General features: G+C 38.3%; 1 protein-coding gene across 5 annotated transcripts in view; it reads right to left on the reverse strand.

Moving 5' to 3' along the window:
- Positions 1–10,947: 10,947 nt before the first annotated feature.
- The window catches only part of LOC117412287 (dystroglycan 1-like), a 194,225-nt gene continuing 187,602 nt past the window's right edge, over positions 10,948–17,570 (reverse strand). For all 5 annotated transcript variants that reach the window (XM_058988749.1, XM_034020518.3, XM_034020519.3 and 2 more), the window contains one exon: positions 10,948–16,093. In XM_058988749.1, the coding sequence (XP_058844732.1) occupies positions 13,709–16,093 (2,385 nt within the window). In that variant the 3' untranslated portion in view covers positions 10,948–13,708. The remainder of the gene's footprint in view (positions 16,094–17,570) is intronic.

Genomic DNA, 17,570 nt, shown 5'->3' on the forward strand with positions numbered 1-17,570 from the left:
CTTTCATTTTCAAAGCCGACAAGAAGGGAGGTAAGGGGGTCCCGGACATTGTGTAGCTCACCCGAGTGCAGGGGCTCACGCATCTATCAAGAACATCCAGGCCCTGGACAGGAAGGTATGTTACATGAACCGTATCTATTTTGCCACCTGTCTCAGGGCCTTGGGCCTCTGCACTATTGACAACACCGTGCCGTACTCCTGGGACCCCCCATTGTATTATAGAACTTTAAGGGACACTATATATAAATTGGGCTTAGATAAAGCAAAATTGGCCTCCTGGGAATACAAGGCTGTAACTAAATATCTTGCCGGTTCCCAGGAAATTGAAAAAGTAGCTACTTTCTCCCTCACCCAAAGCCAAAAAAACTGGGAGAATGTGTCTCACAGCTGCCTCAGTAATGTCCAGAAGGATATAGCATGGAACACCGTCCACAGCTCACTCCCCACTCGAGCGTTCATGTTCAGGAGGGGACTAGCCCAAGTAGAAACATGCCCCTATGCAAAGTGCCGCAAGAGAGAAACACCAGCCCATATCTTCTGGGAGTGTGATGTGGCTGGCAGTGTCTGGCTCTCTGTCTCTGTCTTCCTAAACAGGTTTGCTGACACGGCCAAGATGACCGCTGAGACTGTGCTCTATGGGCCTGCGGGAGGAATCGCTACCAGCACAGCTAAGTGCGTTTGGCGTGTCATCAATGTTGTCAAGCAGATCCTGTGGGAAGGCCGTAACGTCTGTGTCTACCACAAGCAGGAGCTAGACACTATCACCACGACTAGAAGGGCACAAACTCTTATCAAGGACTTTGTAATTCTGGACATCTGGACCCTCGGGAAGGACAAAGCCTGCGCGGATTGGAGGATCGCCGGACTTCAGGACGTGAAGATGGAATAAAACAAAAAACTGGAACCACTAGCTCCTAGGAGCGGGACTACGGGGCACCGCTAAGCCTTTTATTTATTTTGTTTTTTACCAGCATTCCGCCCTTTTTAGCTGGCATGACCGTTTTTGAACGGTGCCCTGGTTTTATGTAGTCTTTTATTTGATTTATTTTGAATGTTTTATTTGATTCTGTTTTGTTTTGTTTTTTATGTATCTAAAATATTTTTAATGTCAACTATTAAAAGTTACATTTTAAGTGTTTTAAAATTTTAGAATTAACTCACTGTTTTACACACTGTCCCTTTGCCCCTGTCCCTTTTTAGTTTTAGTTGTATAGTTTTATTGTTCTGTTTTATGTTCACCTTTGAACCTTTGTTGATTTTAATCTGTGTCTGTTTTAACCATGTACAAAGCACAATTGTCTTGGTGTTTTTAAATGCTTTTAAAACAAAATGTATGTCTGTATGCATGAATGTCATCTTTAAAAGAAATGTATAATGAATGAAAAAAAGAATGGGTGTAAATGTAAAAAATGTAAAATCTCAATAAAAGAGTATTTTCACTGTCCTATTTTGTCACACCAATGATATCACTATGTTATGAATATGCAATATGGTACCAACGTAGCATATCATGACCACTGCATGATCCATTCCGAATCCATTGCTGCTGTTTAGAGTTCTAATCAGATTTTCTACATGGTTATTATAACAGTATCCCAATTATATTATTTCAGACTTTTCTTTAAGGGCCATGCCACACAGGACCCTCACTGATTTTAAATTGTAACGGGTTACAATAATCAATCTTAGTATGTCTGACAAGATGTCCCCTTGAATAAGGTGCTTGCATTGCGATAATATTTAATAAATAAACGCATGCATAAACAGCCCTTGAAGCCAGCACATCAAGATTAATAAACAACTGGGAGCTCTGAACTTATTATACCAGATATAAAAAATTTGATCACATCACCCCCCGTCTTGCCCAGCTGCACAGGCTACCTGTAAAGGATTATTTTCAAAACTCTCCTGCTCACCTACAATGCCCTTCATCACACAGGGCCTGAGTACCTCCTCAACCTGCTGACCCGCTATGTCCCTGCCCGCAAGCTAAGGTCCTCTGATTCTGGCCTGCTTGTTATCCCCAAGCAAAAGTGCACCACACTTGGAGAACGCTTGTTTAGCTTCATGGCTCTGACTCTCTGGAACTCTCTCCCAGCTTTGGTGCATGATGCTCCCACCGTCGCTCGCTTTAAATCAACTTTCAAGACCCACCTGTTCTCTTGCTTTCCATGCTCCTTAAGCCCAACCTATTTGTTGCTGCTACTATTTGATGTATTATGTTACTATCATGTATTATGCACTTTCCACTGTACTTAATGTATTATGCATTTTATCTTGTAAAGCGCTCTGTGACGGTGGTCCACTATGAAAGGCGCTATATAAAATAAAGATTGATTGTAATATATGTGTGTGATTATATATATATATATATATATATATATATATATATATACACACACACACACACACACACATATATATATATATATATATATATATATATATATATACATATATACACACATATATACACACACACACATACATATACATACATACACCGAGCATCAAAAAGAAACTTCTCACTATTATAACACATTTATTAAAAAAAAAAAAAAAAAAAAAAAAAGTTATATCAATGATGGACATTGACTAAATGTTTTTGGTTTCTTTTCTCAGGCATTGTATAAGCTTGTGATAATGTATTGTGCAAACACGTAGTCCCGGGTAATGATGACTTGAATTATAATGATCTTACTCCACTTCCAATAAATTTACAGTATCACAATGTACATCTATCTATTAGTGTTTATCACGCTACTGAATGGTCAGTTTGTAGTTGATAAAATGTAAGCACTCTTAATCTGTACTAAACTTGCTGTCTCAAACCGGATGTGAAAACACATCTTGCCTCAATTTACTTTTTTTCCAGTTTGAAAATCTTTCAACCGTATTGTCCTCTTCTGCAATGTCTACTGTTGCTGGATTTTTCCCCTGGCATATTTGTAAATGTGTCAAATCACATTTGACTACCTTATATGAGGATTACTTATAAATAATCTAAGACCACCAGCATCCAATCATGACAGATATGCTTTCCACCAGTAAAATATTTTGACCCAGAAGACACTGTTAATGAGAAAAGACTTTGGAATGAAGACGCAAAAGACTGCCAGAGAAAGGCATGGTAACTTTCTTTAACCCAGTGTAGTACTAGATATCATGATTGCTTCAACATGTGCTTTTTTGAAAACTGCACATTTAGCAAATGGCAGTGCACAACATGTAAGACTTATAGAATTATTTTGTCTGCAACCATTCAAAAGAGAAAAGCCAAGATTCAAAGAGCAAGAGATTATGGCAGCATTTTGGAAGTGCTTGTTTTACCACTGCCTGTAACTGATCCCTGTCTAAAAAGCATGACCACCACTGAGGCATTCTAATTGATGTATTCAAATCAGAAACCTAAAAGTCACTCTGACTAATAGTGAGTGGAATTTGCTTTTACCAAATGTTTGCACTTCAGCTAAATGCTGTCATGAAATCGCTACCTTTGACACATCAGCATTTAAACAGCATGTAAATGTTTGCATGTTTCACAGCTAGAGTCAAACTGAAAAGGTTGATGCTGCAACATCAAATATCAAAATTACATTGGAATTATTTTTATTTCTTTTTTTATGGTTTGTTTTAAACAATGTACTTTGCTTCTTGTGGTGTTTTTGTTCGTGTCAAATGATCGTTTGATTTGATGTATGTCTAAAGCTTGTATGGGTGAGGTTGTATTGTTAATATGCAGACAAAATCATGTTTCAAATCTCAGTTCAAAATTACATCTGGCCATAGACCCAATGTTAAACACATATTCAGGCACAGCATATATTTTTATATTCTGTGAAGTCAATAAAGCAATCAATTGATGCAAATATATTGACTTTTCCACATCGAACTTGTACCTAAATTATCTGTGCCTCGTCAAATTCAGAAATACTCTGCAGATGTTAACTCCGTAAAATGTGCTAGCAGTTACTGCCTTGTAACAAAACCACAAAGCTGATTTAAAGGGAGCATAAAGGAACCCATGCCTGAGGATAATGTTTGATCAGGATTTGAGTTTGGTTCGATTTCTATAGGCCCAGGGATACCTAAAAATAATTGCTCAGCAAATTTTGTGGACCGCACCAAAAAAAAAAGGTAGAAACAATGTACTCCACTTGGGAGGGACTGCATTGTCAAACTTGTTCGTCCTGCCCTTTAACCACAAAACACAATACTTGGTAGTGTAATTACTGTTTGTGAAAGCAGTTTGTTTTTTGTGCAAAATATTATTTATTTTCTTCTACTATATATAGAAGAAAATAAATTGAAGTTTGTTTACAGCTGTTTTTTTTTTTCTTCTTTTAGCAAAAATTGCTGACCTAAAAGATACTTGGGTGCAGTGTGCATTTTTCTTCAGAAACTAGTTCTGTGTGCATCAGCAATGCATCTTGTATTTATCACTGCACGTCTATGCAACAGTTCAAATAAAACCCTCATTAAAAGTTCTAGTTGCACATACTAACTATATCCAAAGATGAATTTCATCACAATACAAACCATGTGTATTAAGTAACAGTAGGCTACTGCAACACCCAAAGAGGGGTTTGAATTAATTACAAAAAAAAATTACACGAGACAGTTGATATGGCAATTCTGTGAGGGTAGAAATACTCTACTGTGGGATTTGATATCGTCTGTAGATAGATTAATTGTCACAGAAAAACAAGGGAATGCATTTTATATTGTTGAATGAAGCCTCTTTCACTATACAAAGGTGCTGTGCACAGTGAAAGAAATACTGGTACGGAAACAATAGGCTACAGATTGACTTTCCGTGGCAGTGCCTTTTGTTGCGGTGTCTATTTTTGTTTAAATAATCTCCCAATGGAGGTTAAGAAAAGACTTAATCTGTTTTCAAAAGATTGCACAAAACGTGTCTATTTAAGTTTGCTTTTTATGCTCCCTACTTAGTTTGTGAAGATATTTACAATACGTGGCCAACGTGCCATCTGTATGAATGTACTGTGAATTGTAACTCACAACTTCATGTGACGATGTCTTTGGGGGGGGGGGGGGGGGGGGGGGGGCTCTATCACAATGGTTTCTTTGACACAAGGCTCTGGTGACACAATAAACCACAAATATTGATGTGTAGTAACAGAATATCCAAGCCCAAGTGACATTTTACTAAGAGAAGGAAATTCATTAAGAGAAGAGGGCCCGACGGAACTTTCTGAATTCCTCGCTATTATTGTTATTAATTAGTTATTTAGGAGAAGATTTTATCCAAAAGCAAATTAGAGACTTGGGAGTGAACTATGCATCAACAACTGCAGAGTCACTTACAACTGGAACCTCCGTTTTATGTTTCAAGAGTGCTGCATGGAGCGGAGAAAAATAAAACACAATTAACTGCTTTCCAAGACAGTAATGCAATGTAGAATTGGTCATGTCAATGTGTTTTGTTTTAGACAATTACATTATGAGGTTTAATAAAAACACAAAAAGAACCTTGGATGTTTAATAATGAGCTAATTAAAATAGCATGGATGAAATGGTGCTTAATGTTGCTAGGAAGACTTTGCCCCCATGCTATCTTAAGACGACAGAAACCAGAACATTGTAGATAATTATTAAAATAGTGAGTTCTCTTTATTTTTCAGCAAGTATTGAAATAGATCGATGAGTATCCGGTTGGATATAATACAACTTGTGGAATTTTCATTAATATGTATTCTCATTTATATGTATGATTTATAATATTGCTAAAATGCCCACTGGAGTATTCAGTGGTGCATTCGGATGCTAAAATAAATGTAACATTTCCCTAGCTACTCAGTGCAATAATTGTAGCAGTACAACTGTACTATTACATTAAAACTTGATGTAGTAATGTAATATTTATGGCCAGTATTGCTGACATGCATAACAGTTTGGCAATACAATAGTATAGACTAATGTCCCCCCTTCTCCCTGTACATGTCAGAAGATGCATGAATGATAACCACAAAACAAGACACATTGTTTTCATAGATGTCTCTGTTCGTATCCTCAAGCTATTTTTATTTTTTGCCAGAAACATAATACAACTTCTTGACAGATAGGCACTGACAATATAGGAGATCAACATATTCATCTTGCTATGCGAAGCCATTGAAAAGAGCAGACAGGCCTGCCATTGGTAATCCTGTATTTGCTACATTCATACTTTCAGTAAAATAGTAAAATCATTAAAAGGGTCAAGCCTTACAATTAATGTGTATCATAACAATAAACTAACAATAGTCTGTTATTATCTCAAATTATTATGCAGTATTTCAAACGGTGTGATTGGCTTGCATTGAAAAGTGGAAGTAAAGCAGAGGGTGACGCCTAAGCTCTTACCCTCACACCTCTGCAGGCGACGGCAAGTCTGCTATCTACAAGACAGCACTGATTTCAATTGGAAGGTGCCAAAAAATTGTTTTTTGGCATATTCTAGCTTATCTGGGAATAAAGCCTGGTTTTTGTGGTACAAGAAACATTTTAAATATTAGTTTAAAAAAACAAAAAAACAAATAAAAACAACATGTCTAGGATTGAAGAGTGCTGAGGGCAAAGATTTTTTTAAAAAACCAAAAAAAACATCACTTTCTGTAAAGTGGTATGTTCGTCAGATGTGTCCTCACTCATGGTGTTAGGAATGCAAAGGCATGTTTAATAGATTGAATTAATCTAAATTTAAAGCTAATCATGTTTAGTCAAGTGTAATGGGGTAGTTCTGCTGATAGCTGTAATGCCGTATTACTGTTGGATTGGGAGGGTCCCTTGTTATAAATTAAAAACTTTGCATTTTGAGTTAGTTAATTGGGTTGCTTTCATGTTATTTAGATGAACTCCAAGATGGACAACAGTGATGACATAAGAACTGTGTTCAAAGGCAGGGCTAAAAAAAAAAAAAAAAAAAAAGTAGTTCTAAGAGAAACAGTCATAGGAGCAGAGAGAGAGGATAACCACAGGGAACTTTTCTCCACATTTAATATCAGTGTCCCTATCCTCCTGGGGTTGTTTTGAAAAGAGATGGTATGCCCCAGGGTTTTTAAACCACACCCCCACAACCCTATAACTGTTACACTACGCTTCTTCAGAAGTCTATTTCTCTTGGGAATGAAAAACAAACCAAGCAGGAACCCAAGCAATGCCGGGTTCCCAGAGGAAAGAAAACCTACTCCGTGTGTGAGAATTCCCAATAGAGATCTGGACAGTCTTGTTTGTTTTCTTCTTCTTAAAAGAGGTTATAACCAAATCTTTAAGACATTTCCATGCCTCACTATAACACTCAGAAGTGCAGTGGATGTTTTTGGTTTCCCAGACTTTTTTTTCTTTTTAAAAGTTTGAATTGATCACTATTTTCCAACCAAGAATAATAGGACCCTGTCTGAGTCTTACACTCACATTCTATACTGCATATAGGAAATTACGTGGGGTGGGTTCACAGCGAATAGGTTGAGTCACCCAATACCGGTTTCAATCACCTGCAGTTTTGTTAAAGCCTTGGTTATTACACCTTTGACCGTATGCACTCCTCCTTGCTCTTCTCTTAATTAACCTGTATTGTAATCAGCACCCTCTCCTTTGAACCAGAAACCAAATTAATTAAAATCAAGCTGTACTACCCTCCAACTGTTTTAAAATGGACCAAGCCCTTGCCTTGCCTGCCAAAACAAGAGCTAATCATGTTAATGCAGGTAATTATAATACAAGGTTCATTAGACAATGCTGACTGATGGCTATTCCATAGACCCGACCTAGCCGGTATATTGACGAATACCGTTGAGAACAAAAGCTTTACCCTTTTCTAGGCAATTCAAATCAGGATTAGTTTTGAATCTGTAAACCAGGTTCAGATTTTTAGTTCAAACTTTTGTAATTAGGAGCAGTTTTCTGTGCTACACTTTATACCAGATGCCAATTTCCTTTAGTCGTTGATATCAATCAGGCCATGAGAATGGCTGTCGACTGCTTTTGGAGTGTGCTAAATTAGTTACATCATGTAACCGCGGAGGAGAAACACCAACTCAACATTAGTCACTGTAATCTCAACACTGTGGCATATTGGAAAGCAACGCATCTTTCCATGCCACCCACCCAGAGACCCAAAGCAACCTTCACAGCCAATCCAAACCGCAGAACTGTTGTGTGCACATTGTTGTGTAGGTGTTGTAATTATGATATTAAAGCTAATTTAGATGGTATAAATAGAAAGCTCTTTTATTTCCACAAGTAACAGCCTATTGAAATTCCTATTGTTTAGGTCTTCAAAATGATGGCAGGTCAGACAGTTGTACTTCGAAGATGAGAATCCCGTAACGCTTTAACCTCTTCACTGCTGAGTCATTGAGACTCCACTTGATTTACTTGTAAAGCTGCAATGGTTCAGGTCATGTTCAGATACATTCTGAAATATGATTGCTTGGTATTTTATTACATAATACTAGTTACAAAAGTGGCTTTTGTTTCAGGTACACCACTACATTGAAACTAGCTTGCCACTGTGTGAATTTTTAAATGAAGTGCATCTAATTCAGACTAACATTATGGCCTTGTAAAGTATATGCAATTCATCAATTGGAGGAAAGATACAAAACTCAGTTAATCTATTTCCACAAAACACTGATTAATAGACCTGCAACATTTTTTGAGCTTATTTTCATTTAATTCATTTTCAATATTGGCATCTAACGAGCAATTCATGTAGAAAAAAAAAATATATATATATATTTCTATCGAATTTACTTCTGCCTTGTGGAGGGAGTGGTGTAATTTTCTTTAGAAAGATATGCAGCAAAAGCACTTTTTTTTTTTTTTAAATAAACATACAATATAGATGGCTAACCATCTGATAGAGCAACTGTCATGCATGTTTCATTCCAGACTATTTTAAAAGACACATCACGCAGAGAGAAAAAACAAACAAAAAAAACCCCACTTTCTTCCAAGCATACCATTGGCAGAGCATTTCCAAACCACAAGCCAAAAACTGTAATACACACGTACAGCAACATGTTGTCGAAGTTATACTTGTAAATGTGAAGCCCCTGTGTTAAATTTGCTTGACTACCAGTTGCAATGCAATGGCATCTTGTGACAAATGTGCCCATTAAAAGGAAAACAGGTGTCTATGAACTGTTCACTTTAAAATGCATTTTAGCAGCTCTTAGATTTTACTCATTAGTGCAGTAGTGTTTCGCCCCATTGCTCTGTCAGCATCACTGAATGAATGCTAGTTATAAGATGATACTTAGCATTGAACACAAAAATAGCATTCCATGTACAATAAACTGCTATTCCACTGTAATTAAACCATTAAGAATAGTTCTAAACAAGTAAATATTCAAATGCAAATATGCTTTGCTAGTGCCGCACTCAAATATTGCATATTTATTTTGTTCACTAAGACGTCGAACTAGCTCTATAGTAAATTCTGTGTTTGATTTCCTCAAAAGCTGAATATAGAGCAGGTAGTCAACCATGTTAAAATGGGCAGAGTTATGCCTGGCTACTTAAACCCTGCCCTTTCCACAAAAATGAGATTTATTTTTGGCAAGCCATTATCGCTGGTAAATAAAACTGATACCGGGCCTATATATCAAACTTTTTTTTAAATGCAGTTTTTGACATCATTCCTCTCCACCTACACTACCTGTCAAAAACTTAAGCAGACAAACTAATACATCACAAGAGCAAATCTTTCCTGAAGATAGGCGGGAGGGGGAATAAATATAAAAAAAAAATAGGCTGACAAGGGGGCTTGACTTTTCAAAGCACAGATTTACTGAGCAGTTTGTATTTAGTTTGTCAACTTTTCCCCAAATCAATTTATTATTCAACACGAATGGACAGTAAATACATATGGTTTTACGGATTGCAAACTTGTTTTATTTAAGTTGTGTGATTTTATTTATTTATATTATCCATTTTCTGAATATTTTTTCTATCGATGCATTACTTTACATTAAAAAAAATGCAACATTGAACCCCACAAAAGAGACTAATGACAAGCCAAAATGTGATTAATTCATTGTAAACCCTGTCAGTGATATACCATTTATGAATTTAGACAATTAAAAAAAATATTGCATTATATTAGCTGTTGACAATTACAACATTCCCAGGTCATTATTCACCAAAACTTAAAATATCCAAACCTTACTTCAAATTTCAACTTCTCAGCACTACATGTTTTGTAAAGTATATATAGCTATGGTACCGTTTTAGACTGTTGAATTGAGTCAATATACATATTACATGCCTGAAAGTTGGTTGCTCGTTACAGCTGTAGCCATTTAACTACTGGAATACATCTGGAACGGGTGCTTCATTTGGAAAAGTATGCTGGGGGGAAAAAAAAAAAAAAAAAGTTCTGTAGAATAAAAAAAAAAAAAAAAAAAAAAAAAATTCATCATTTTGAATCAAAATCAATTTAGTTCTGCAACAGTATGAGAATAACCATGAACAAATAAGCACACAGTTGGTCAATCTCCCCCCCCCCCCCCCCCAATACAAGAGTTTAACAGTGTCTAGTAGCATAAATAAAACAGAATGCTATTAAAAACAGACAAACGTTTCCATCTTTTTTGTTGCCGGTTTTCTTATTTGTCATTTGACCCTTTTTTGGGTCCAGTTGCCGTGACAATGGGCTTTTGTAGCCCGTTATGGCATTTAAGCATGGCTATCATAGGTTTAATTCAGCCAAACAAATATATTTCTGATCTTAGTTTTATAGTGGACTTGAACTAGTCAATTAGTAGAACTGTCCATGCCCCTCCCTCCCCTCTCCCCCCACACACAATTATTGTACATGCAGCTAAAATGACAGACAGCACTGTTTCTGTGTTCAAAACAGAGGCAAAATGAAGGGGTGTTGAGGATAAGGGAGCATTTTACTTTACATAATTAAAAAATAATTTTAAAATGACAATACACAATGATTTATTATTTTATTTTTCAAAATATGTCCAATATAAAAGCTCCCCCTATTCATTTTACAAGGACCGATTTAAAAAGAACCAATATGCTCTGCCACCAACACAGACTTAAAGATGGCTACCACTTAAATTACAGCAGAGCAGTTGACATAAGGCTAATGGGATGTCTGGACACAAGCCAAACACTTTACATTTAATATTGGCAAAAGAAACAAACAAAAAAAAAAAACCCAAAACACACAGCAATTATTATTTCCTTTATAGGCAAAAATTAACAGACCAGCAAAACAATTGGTACAAATAGAAATTAGCACCAACACTGGTTTCTCTCAGAGAAATGCAATATATACACACACACACACACACATCTAGAACTGCTGGCAGTATGCAATTTCTTCTTGGGAGGAAAACAACTCCAAAAGAAATGTCTAGGAAACCAGAGGACTAGATTAAATGGCTCAGCCAAACACAGCTGTATATTTTGGAGGTGGTGTAATTGCCAGATTTACAGTTCAGACTAGAAATAGGGAGGAATTAAAAAAAAAAAAAAACACATTTGCAAATCCTCCAAGATAAGCATAATGCTTAGATATGTCAAATGTTTGTGTACAAATGTACGAGTAAAAATAATGGGGGGGGAGGGATAATACACATTATCTCTCTTTTTTCTAGTACAATGAAGCTCATAATATGGAGTGAATAAAAAACAGAAAAAAAAGTCTGGTGCGTGCACTTCCCCCAGTCAAAGCAGCTAGGAGGAATGCAAAAACAAATACATAATGTTTACCAAAGGGCAAAAAGAACACTGACCTGTCACCACGTAAACCAGTTCAATTGCTAGGCAAGTTATTGAATCTTTCATAGACAGTAAAGGTTCGCCATAGTCCAGAGGCCTTGCTTGAGCACCCACACATACATTCTCAGCATGAAGCACTGTCTGGTATGGCTTTGTGAGCACGCCCATTCAGAACTGCACAGCACTGAACATTATTGCAAAGGGTTACTCCCCAGATTTAAACACATTTTTTTTACAGTAATTTTGTTTTCCTCCAGAACACATTGAACAAATTAAAATAAAACATGCTTGACATGATAGACCAGATGACAGCTGGGTGAAGGATGAAGCCCAAAAAGTGAGAACATAATAAAACAGTGATATAATTATATATATTTATATGCATTAAGAATACATGTCTTTTAAAAGGCAGTTAAAGTAAAACTCTCTAAAATTGAAAAAGGTGACCTATGAGGAAAAAAAAAAAATCTGAATTCATTTTCTATGAAGCTCAGCTTTTACAAATTACTGCACGCTGTTTTATATACATAATAAAACAAATTTGAGGCTGTATCAATTTAGCAAAAAAATTAGACTGAAATTTATTTTGATGATTTAATCTGCTGAGACAACCATTTTGCTCCATCCGTTGTTTCATCATCTTCCTTGAACCATTATGATTTCAGAGCTGTGGATTGTAGATATCAGAATTTGTATTTATATTACTACTGCACTGATTTTTAAATGTGAGAAAAAGAGCATCACTACATGTACCTACAAATAAATCGCACCTTAACCAAAATAAACTGCAGGACTTTTCTCCCCACTCCCAATAAAAACTGAAGATTGCTAACACCACGGTGCCAAATGAAATACAAACAGGTATGGTTAGAACCCCCCCCCCCCCCCATCACACAACTGCAGTTATTGAGAAATGGTCCATGTCAATGAGTATAGAAGGATACTATGACTTTTCAATTTTATATTTGTAGGCAATCCTTTCTACCAAAATCTCAGTGGAATATCAGAAAATATAATTCACAGGACGAGTGCCTGCAAGTCAATCAGCCTCTTCCTTGTTATTGTTTATTCGTTTTAAAAAGTTTAAAATTCTCATACCTACAGAACCTCTAAACTTCTTGATTCAAATACAATACACAAATGAGTTCACCCTTTCAATCTCAAACTGGCTTCTCTTCTACAGACAAATAAATCAAGCTTCCTGTTTTAGTGATCCATCCGGTTTGTATATAGTCTAAATCAATTCATGGTAAGGATTTAAGTTTTTAATCTAGGATTTGTTAAAAGTTCCTGCAGGCTATTTTGGTGTGACAGTACGCATGTCTAGCAAAACAAGTTTAGATATACTGTGGACTAAATGAAAAAAAATAAAAACAAACAAACTTGTCTTCCTTTAATTCTTTTAGGCTACCTCTTGTTATGCTTCTTTTTGCTAAACATGTGAATAAAGGATAAAAACAGTACAATTAGTGTTAAAGGCATATCTTATTGAATCAAAAATGCCAGCCCCAGTGCTGTCTGCAGGTTTGTTCAAGTCCCCCCCAAGGTTGTGTTAGTTGTTTATATTCTGCTCTTTTCTTTTTTTTTTTTTTACCCCTTCCCCTCCCTAACAAACCTTTGAGCCTGCCGTGTTTGGTTTTTATTCTTTTTTTTGTATTACTTGAAAATAAGTCATAAGATAATAAAAGGACAATAGTGCTGTTAGGCAGAAAGTTCAATATCAAGTTCAAAAAAACAAAAACAAAAAACAAAGCGTTGGGGTGGGTGAATCTCCTTCAATGCGGTGTTTCATTGCAGAGACTAAAGTTCAGTTCGGCAATCATATTTGCAGGCTGCCACCTTCCCTTTCATCTTCCCCGCACTTTACATCAAACCCCCACCCCCCACCCCCACTTTCCAAACAGACAACACTGGCGTGGAACTACATAGTCCCGCCCTCCTCTCTTGGAGGTTCCTTTAGATGTTAAGGCGGCACGTAGGGAGGGGGTGATCTGTAGGGGGTCATGTTCTTTGGACGAGAGCCTTTCCCTTCCATGGGAACAGTGAAGGGCGGGGGAGGCTGATAGGGGGGTGCGTTGGGATCCTCGTCCCGTAACGGGGTGTACTCTCCCAATAGGTCCTGGTTTAGAGGGGTTGTTTCTGGGCTCGCCATGTTGGGGTACTCTGGAGGGGGCAGTGGGGGCTTCTCCTCCTGCAGGATGAGGGGCATGCTGGAGGACGGAGGAGGCTTGGAGTCATCTAGCTCATCAGCAAAGATAATGGGCACCCCCTTCTTGATGAAGGTGGCCTGGTCCTCAATGGTCAGTTTGCCCTTGCGCTTCTTACGGTAACAGATCATTGCGATGATGCCAGCAATAAGGAGGATAGCCGCCACCACAACAGCTGGGATGACAGTGTGAAGATAGACATCATCTGTGCTCTGGCGTCCAGTGTCTCTTGGTTGGAGAGGAACTGTGGGCCCTGGCATTGGCGGAGTTGTACCAGCTGGTACAAACATATAATTCTTGCAACTGCCTGTGCCTGTAACAGTAATGTTGATGGGCTGAAACTCTGGTTCCATTGCGCTGTTGAAAAGATGGCTTGGCTTACCTTGGCCATCTGCAATCCTCTTGCTCAGGGCCTGGATCTGTTCCTTGGGGCAGGGGTCTTGAGGCAAGCTATTGTTGGTCCATTCCACTACAATTGAACCCCTGGTGATGTTCTGCAGGGTGACTGTGCTGCTGTTGCGGTCTCCAAAAGCATAAGCCAGTTTCTTGACCAGCTGAATCTTTTTGTGAACATCGTTGACCACGGTTCGTGGATCACCACTGAAACGAGCGGTGAAGCGGACAGGCGGCTTGTAGTTGTGGGGTTGGCGCCGTACATGGATCTCAAATGCATCAACAGCACTCAGACCACCCTTGTCTGTGGCATGCATAAAATATTCATGCTCTCCCACATGAGACAAGTCAGGCATACCGTACAAGAGCTGGCTGGTCGTATTGAACTGGACCCAGGAACCCTCCCCCACCATCTCCTGCTGCTTCAGTTTCAGGGTTAGTCTCAACTTGTCAGTGGTGCCATCCTGCACATCAAAGAAGGTATCAGAGGGGATTTTCACTTCAAAGTAGGTGCCAATCCAAGCATCTACTCGGTCAATATGGTTCCTCAGCTCTGGCGGTATGTTGCGTGCTCCAGGGTGGACAGCAGAAGGCGTAGTACGTCTGGGCGTGGTTGGGGTTGTGGTGTCCATCCTTGTGCTTGGAGTTCTGGTAGTGGCTGGTGGACGAGGGGTCTTGCCCTTCCTGGGTTTCTTTGTAGCAGTAGATGTGGTGGTTGCGGGGGTGGTTCTTGGTCTTCCAGGAGTTATCCTGGGTTTCTTGGTGGTTGCAGATGGTGGAGTGACCACAGCTGTTGGTTCTACATAACCAGGTCTGGTCACTGTAGGCTGGATGGGTACTGTACTGGTTGTATCCATTACCCTAGTGGGCTGTACTGGGATCAAGGTTGGAGTGTGGGCAATAGGGTCTCTAGTTCTGATGGTAACAGTTGGCTTTACTGGAAGTGGGACAGGTCCCCTGATTGGAGGGGCAATACTTTCAGTACTGGGAGCAATTGATGGAGAAGTGGGGGTTGGCACGATGCGGGTTGGGGGTTCCTGGGGGGCAGCAGTTGGGGGAAGCACCCCAATTACTGGCGTGGGTGTTGCGTAAAGTTGTCGCCGCATCCTTTTGGGCACGTGGGGTTTCTTGTTGGCAATATGCCAACCGACAACAGGATATCCCAGCTGTGCTGACATGGTGCCACCTTTAGCTGGTACTTCAACACTACTTATGTCTGGGACGTTACTCTGGTCCAGGGCACAACCCAGTTTCCAGGATAATAAGGCCCCATTTTCAACCACCTTTTTTGCATTGCCAGGGCCTGCCATGAAGGCAGACATGTCAAATAATCTGTTGTTGACAACAGGCAGAAGCTTCATGTGATGAAGCCTGACCTCTGAGAACTTCTTCATTCTGTCCAGTAGCTCTACCCGTTGCTTAGATGTCATTTTGGTCAAGTCTGCATCCAGGATCACGGTCAATATGGTCACTGGCTCCTCAGTTCCACAGATGAAAGGCTGAACCTCATTGACAGCCTGGACAGCAATCTGCATGGGATCGGTGTCTGCATGCTCTTCAGGGTGGACCTCGATTGAGAAGACATCGGTCGTCCGAGGAACGTGGCTTCCGTTCGCTACAAGCTCCAGCAGAGAGGCTGCAATATAATGGACACCTTTGTCCCGTTCCAGAGGAAGGCCCTGTAAAGTGTGGCTCTGAGAATCCCAGTATAGCCAAGAGGGCAAGCTCTCCTTCCCAACTTCGGTGATCTGAAATTTGAACAAACAGAAAATAAAACATTGACCCTAAACGACAATTCAGTTTCAGTTGAATACACCACAAACAGTTAACGGACTAAATGGACTATTATAGCCCATATAAATTGTAAACAAAAAATACTCAATGAAATTGCATATGATCCTGTTCAAGAAATAAAGCAAATTTTATACTTGTTTACATGCAACATCCATTAGAAGAACATGCATTAGAAGTGCACTAGTTTCCATGGAAACCTGTCTGGAACGGACAAAGACTGAAGGAAAGAGACATAGAACTGGATGGAGGTTTATCGGGACAGGACCAAAAGATAACTGTAGTACAGATTTTTCACTTACATTTGATGCATACAGTTGCCAATTCCTTAACTAAAATTACAGTGAAAACAAATTCACTAACACCACATCTAAAATAGCCCAACCATCACGTACTGTAAACCAAACCAGGAAAAATATAGCTTGAACAATTTAATTTTGCAGTTATTTTGAAGTTAAATAATTAAAAGACCGCTGTTCTGATGATATATCATTAAATGTATTAACCAGTACACAGACAAATTGCAGGGGGGAAAAACACTGCTGCTTCTTTACTCCCAGTTAACCATCCAATCAGTTCCACTTTCTTCTAAATCAGCATAGAAATTTCAAAACAAAATATACATCATTGGTGTTTAAAAAGACCACTGTTCCCTCATCACAATTCCTGCATCTGTTTTCTCTTCCATTTAAAAAAAACAAAAAAACACCACACAATAAAAAAAAAAAAACTCCTGCAGATGCATTTTATAATTCAGCTATGTGATCTGAGTATTTATCGTATTATTTAAAAAAAAAAAAAAAAAAAACAGATTGCTTCCATACTACAACATCTAAAATAATGTTAAAACAAAGATTTAATATTATCTAGGTTTATGCTCCAGAGGTGCTGCTGCCATTATTAGTATTTTAATAACACAATACTATTAGATTGCCCTTTAAAATGACCTTGCAAAGTCAAGCAACAGATATCAATACTAGCAACTAATTTCGCTCAATAAAAGGACTCTGCTTGTTCAAGTCAAGAAATGCAAATCAATACATTTATATTTTATCATAGGAAAGAGAAATATAAATGCCTTCATTTTTTATTTCAAGTGCATTTTAAAAATCACCCAACAAATCAGCAGGCTTAGTATTACAGTACACAACTACAAGAATCAATATGCACACTGCAAGCCTGTAAGAAATTAAATCAGCAAGGCCTGGGACTTCAGCAACTTACATTTTCTAAAAAACAGTTACACTCTCTGCTGATGACACCTCATACAAAATATTGTTTCAGTCTTGGAGGCAAGCAGGATCTTCTTATGCATCATTTTAGAATGCTGTGTGAGCATGTCAAGTGTGATGGTAAATTATATAAGCCTTTTGATTTAAAACAATAGGTTTGTAAGTACTTCATTTTTTTTTGCTGCATCAGGTGGATCAATAA

This window comes from Acipenser ruthenus, chromosome 16, assembly GCF_902713425.1.
Source record: "Acipenser ruthenus chromosome 16, fAciRut3.2 maternal haplotype, whole genome shotgun sequence".
Lineage (NCBI taxonomy): Eukaryota > Metazoa > Chordata > Actinopteri > Acipenseriformes > Acipenseridae > Acipenser > Acipenser ruthenus.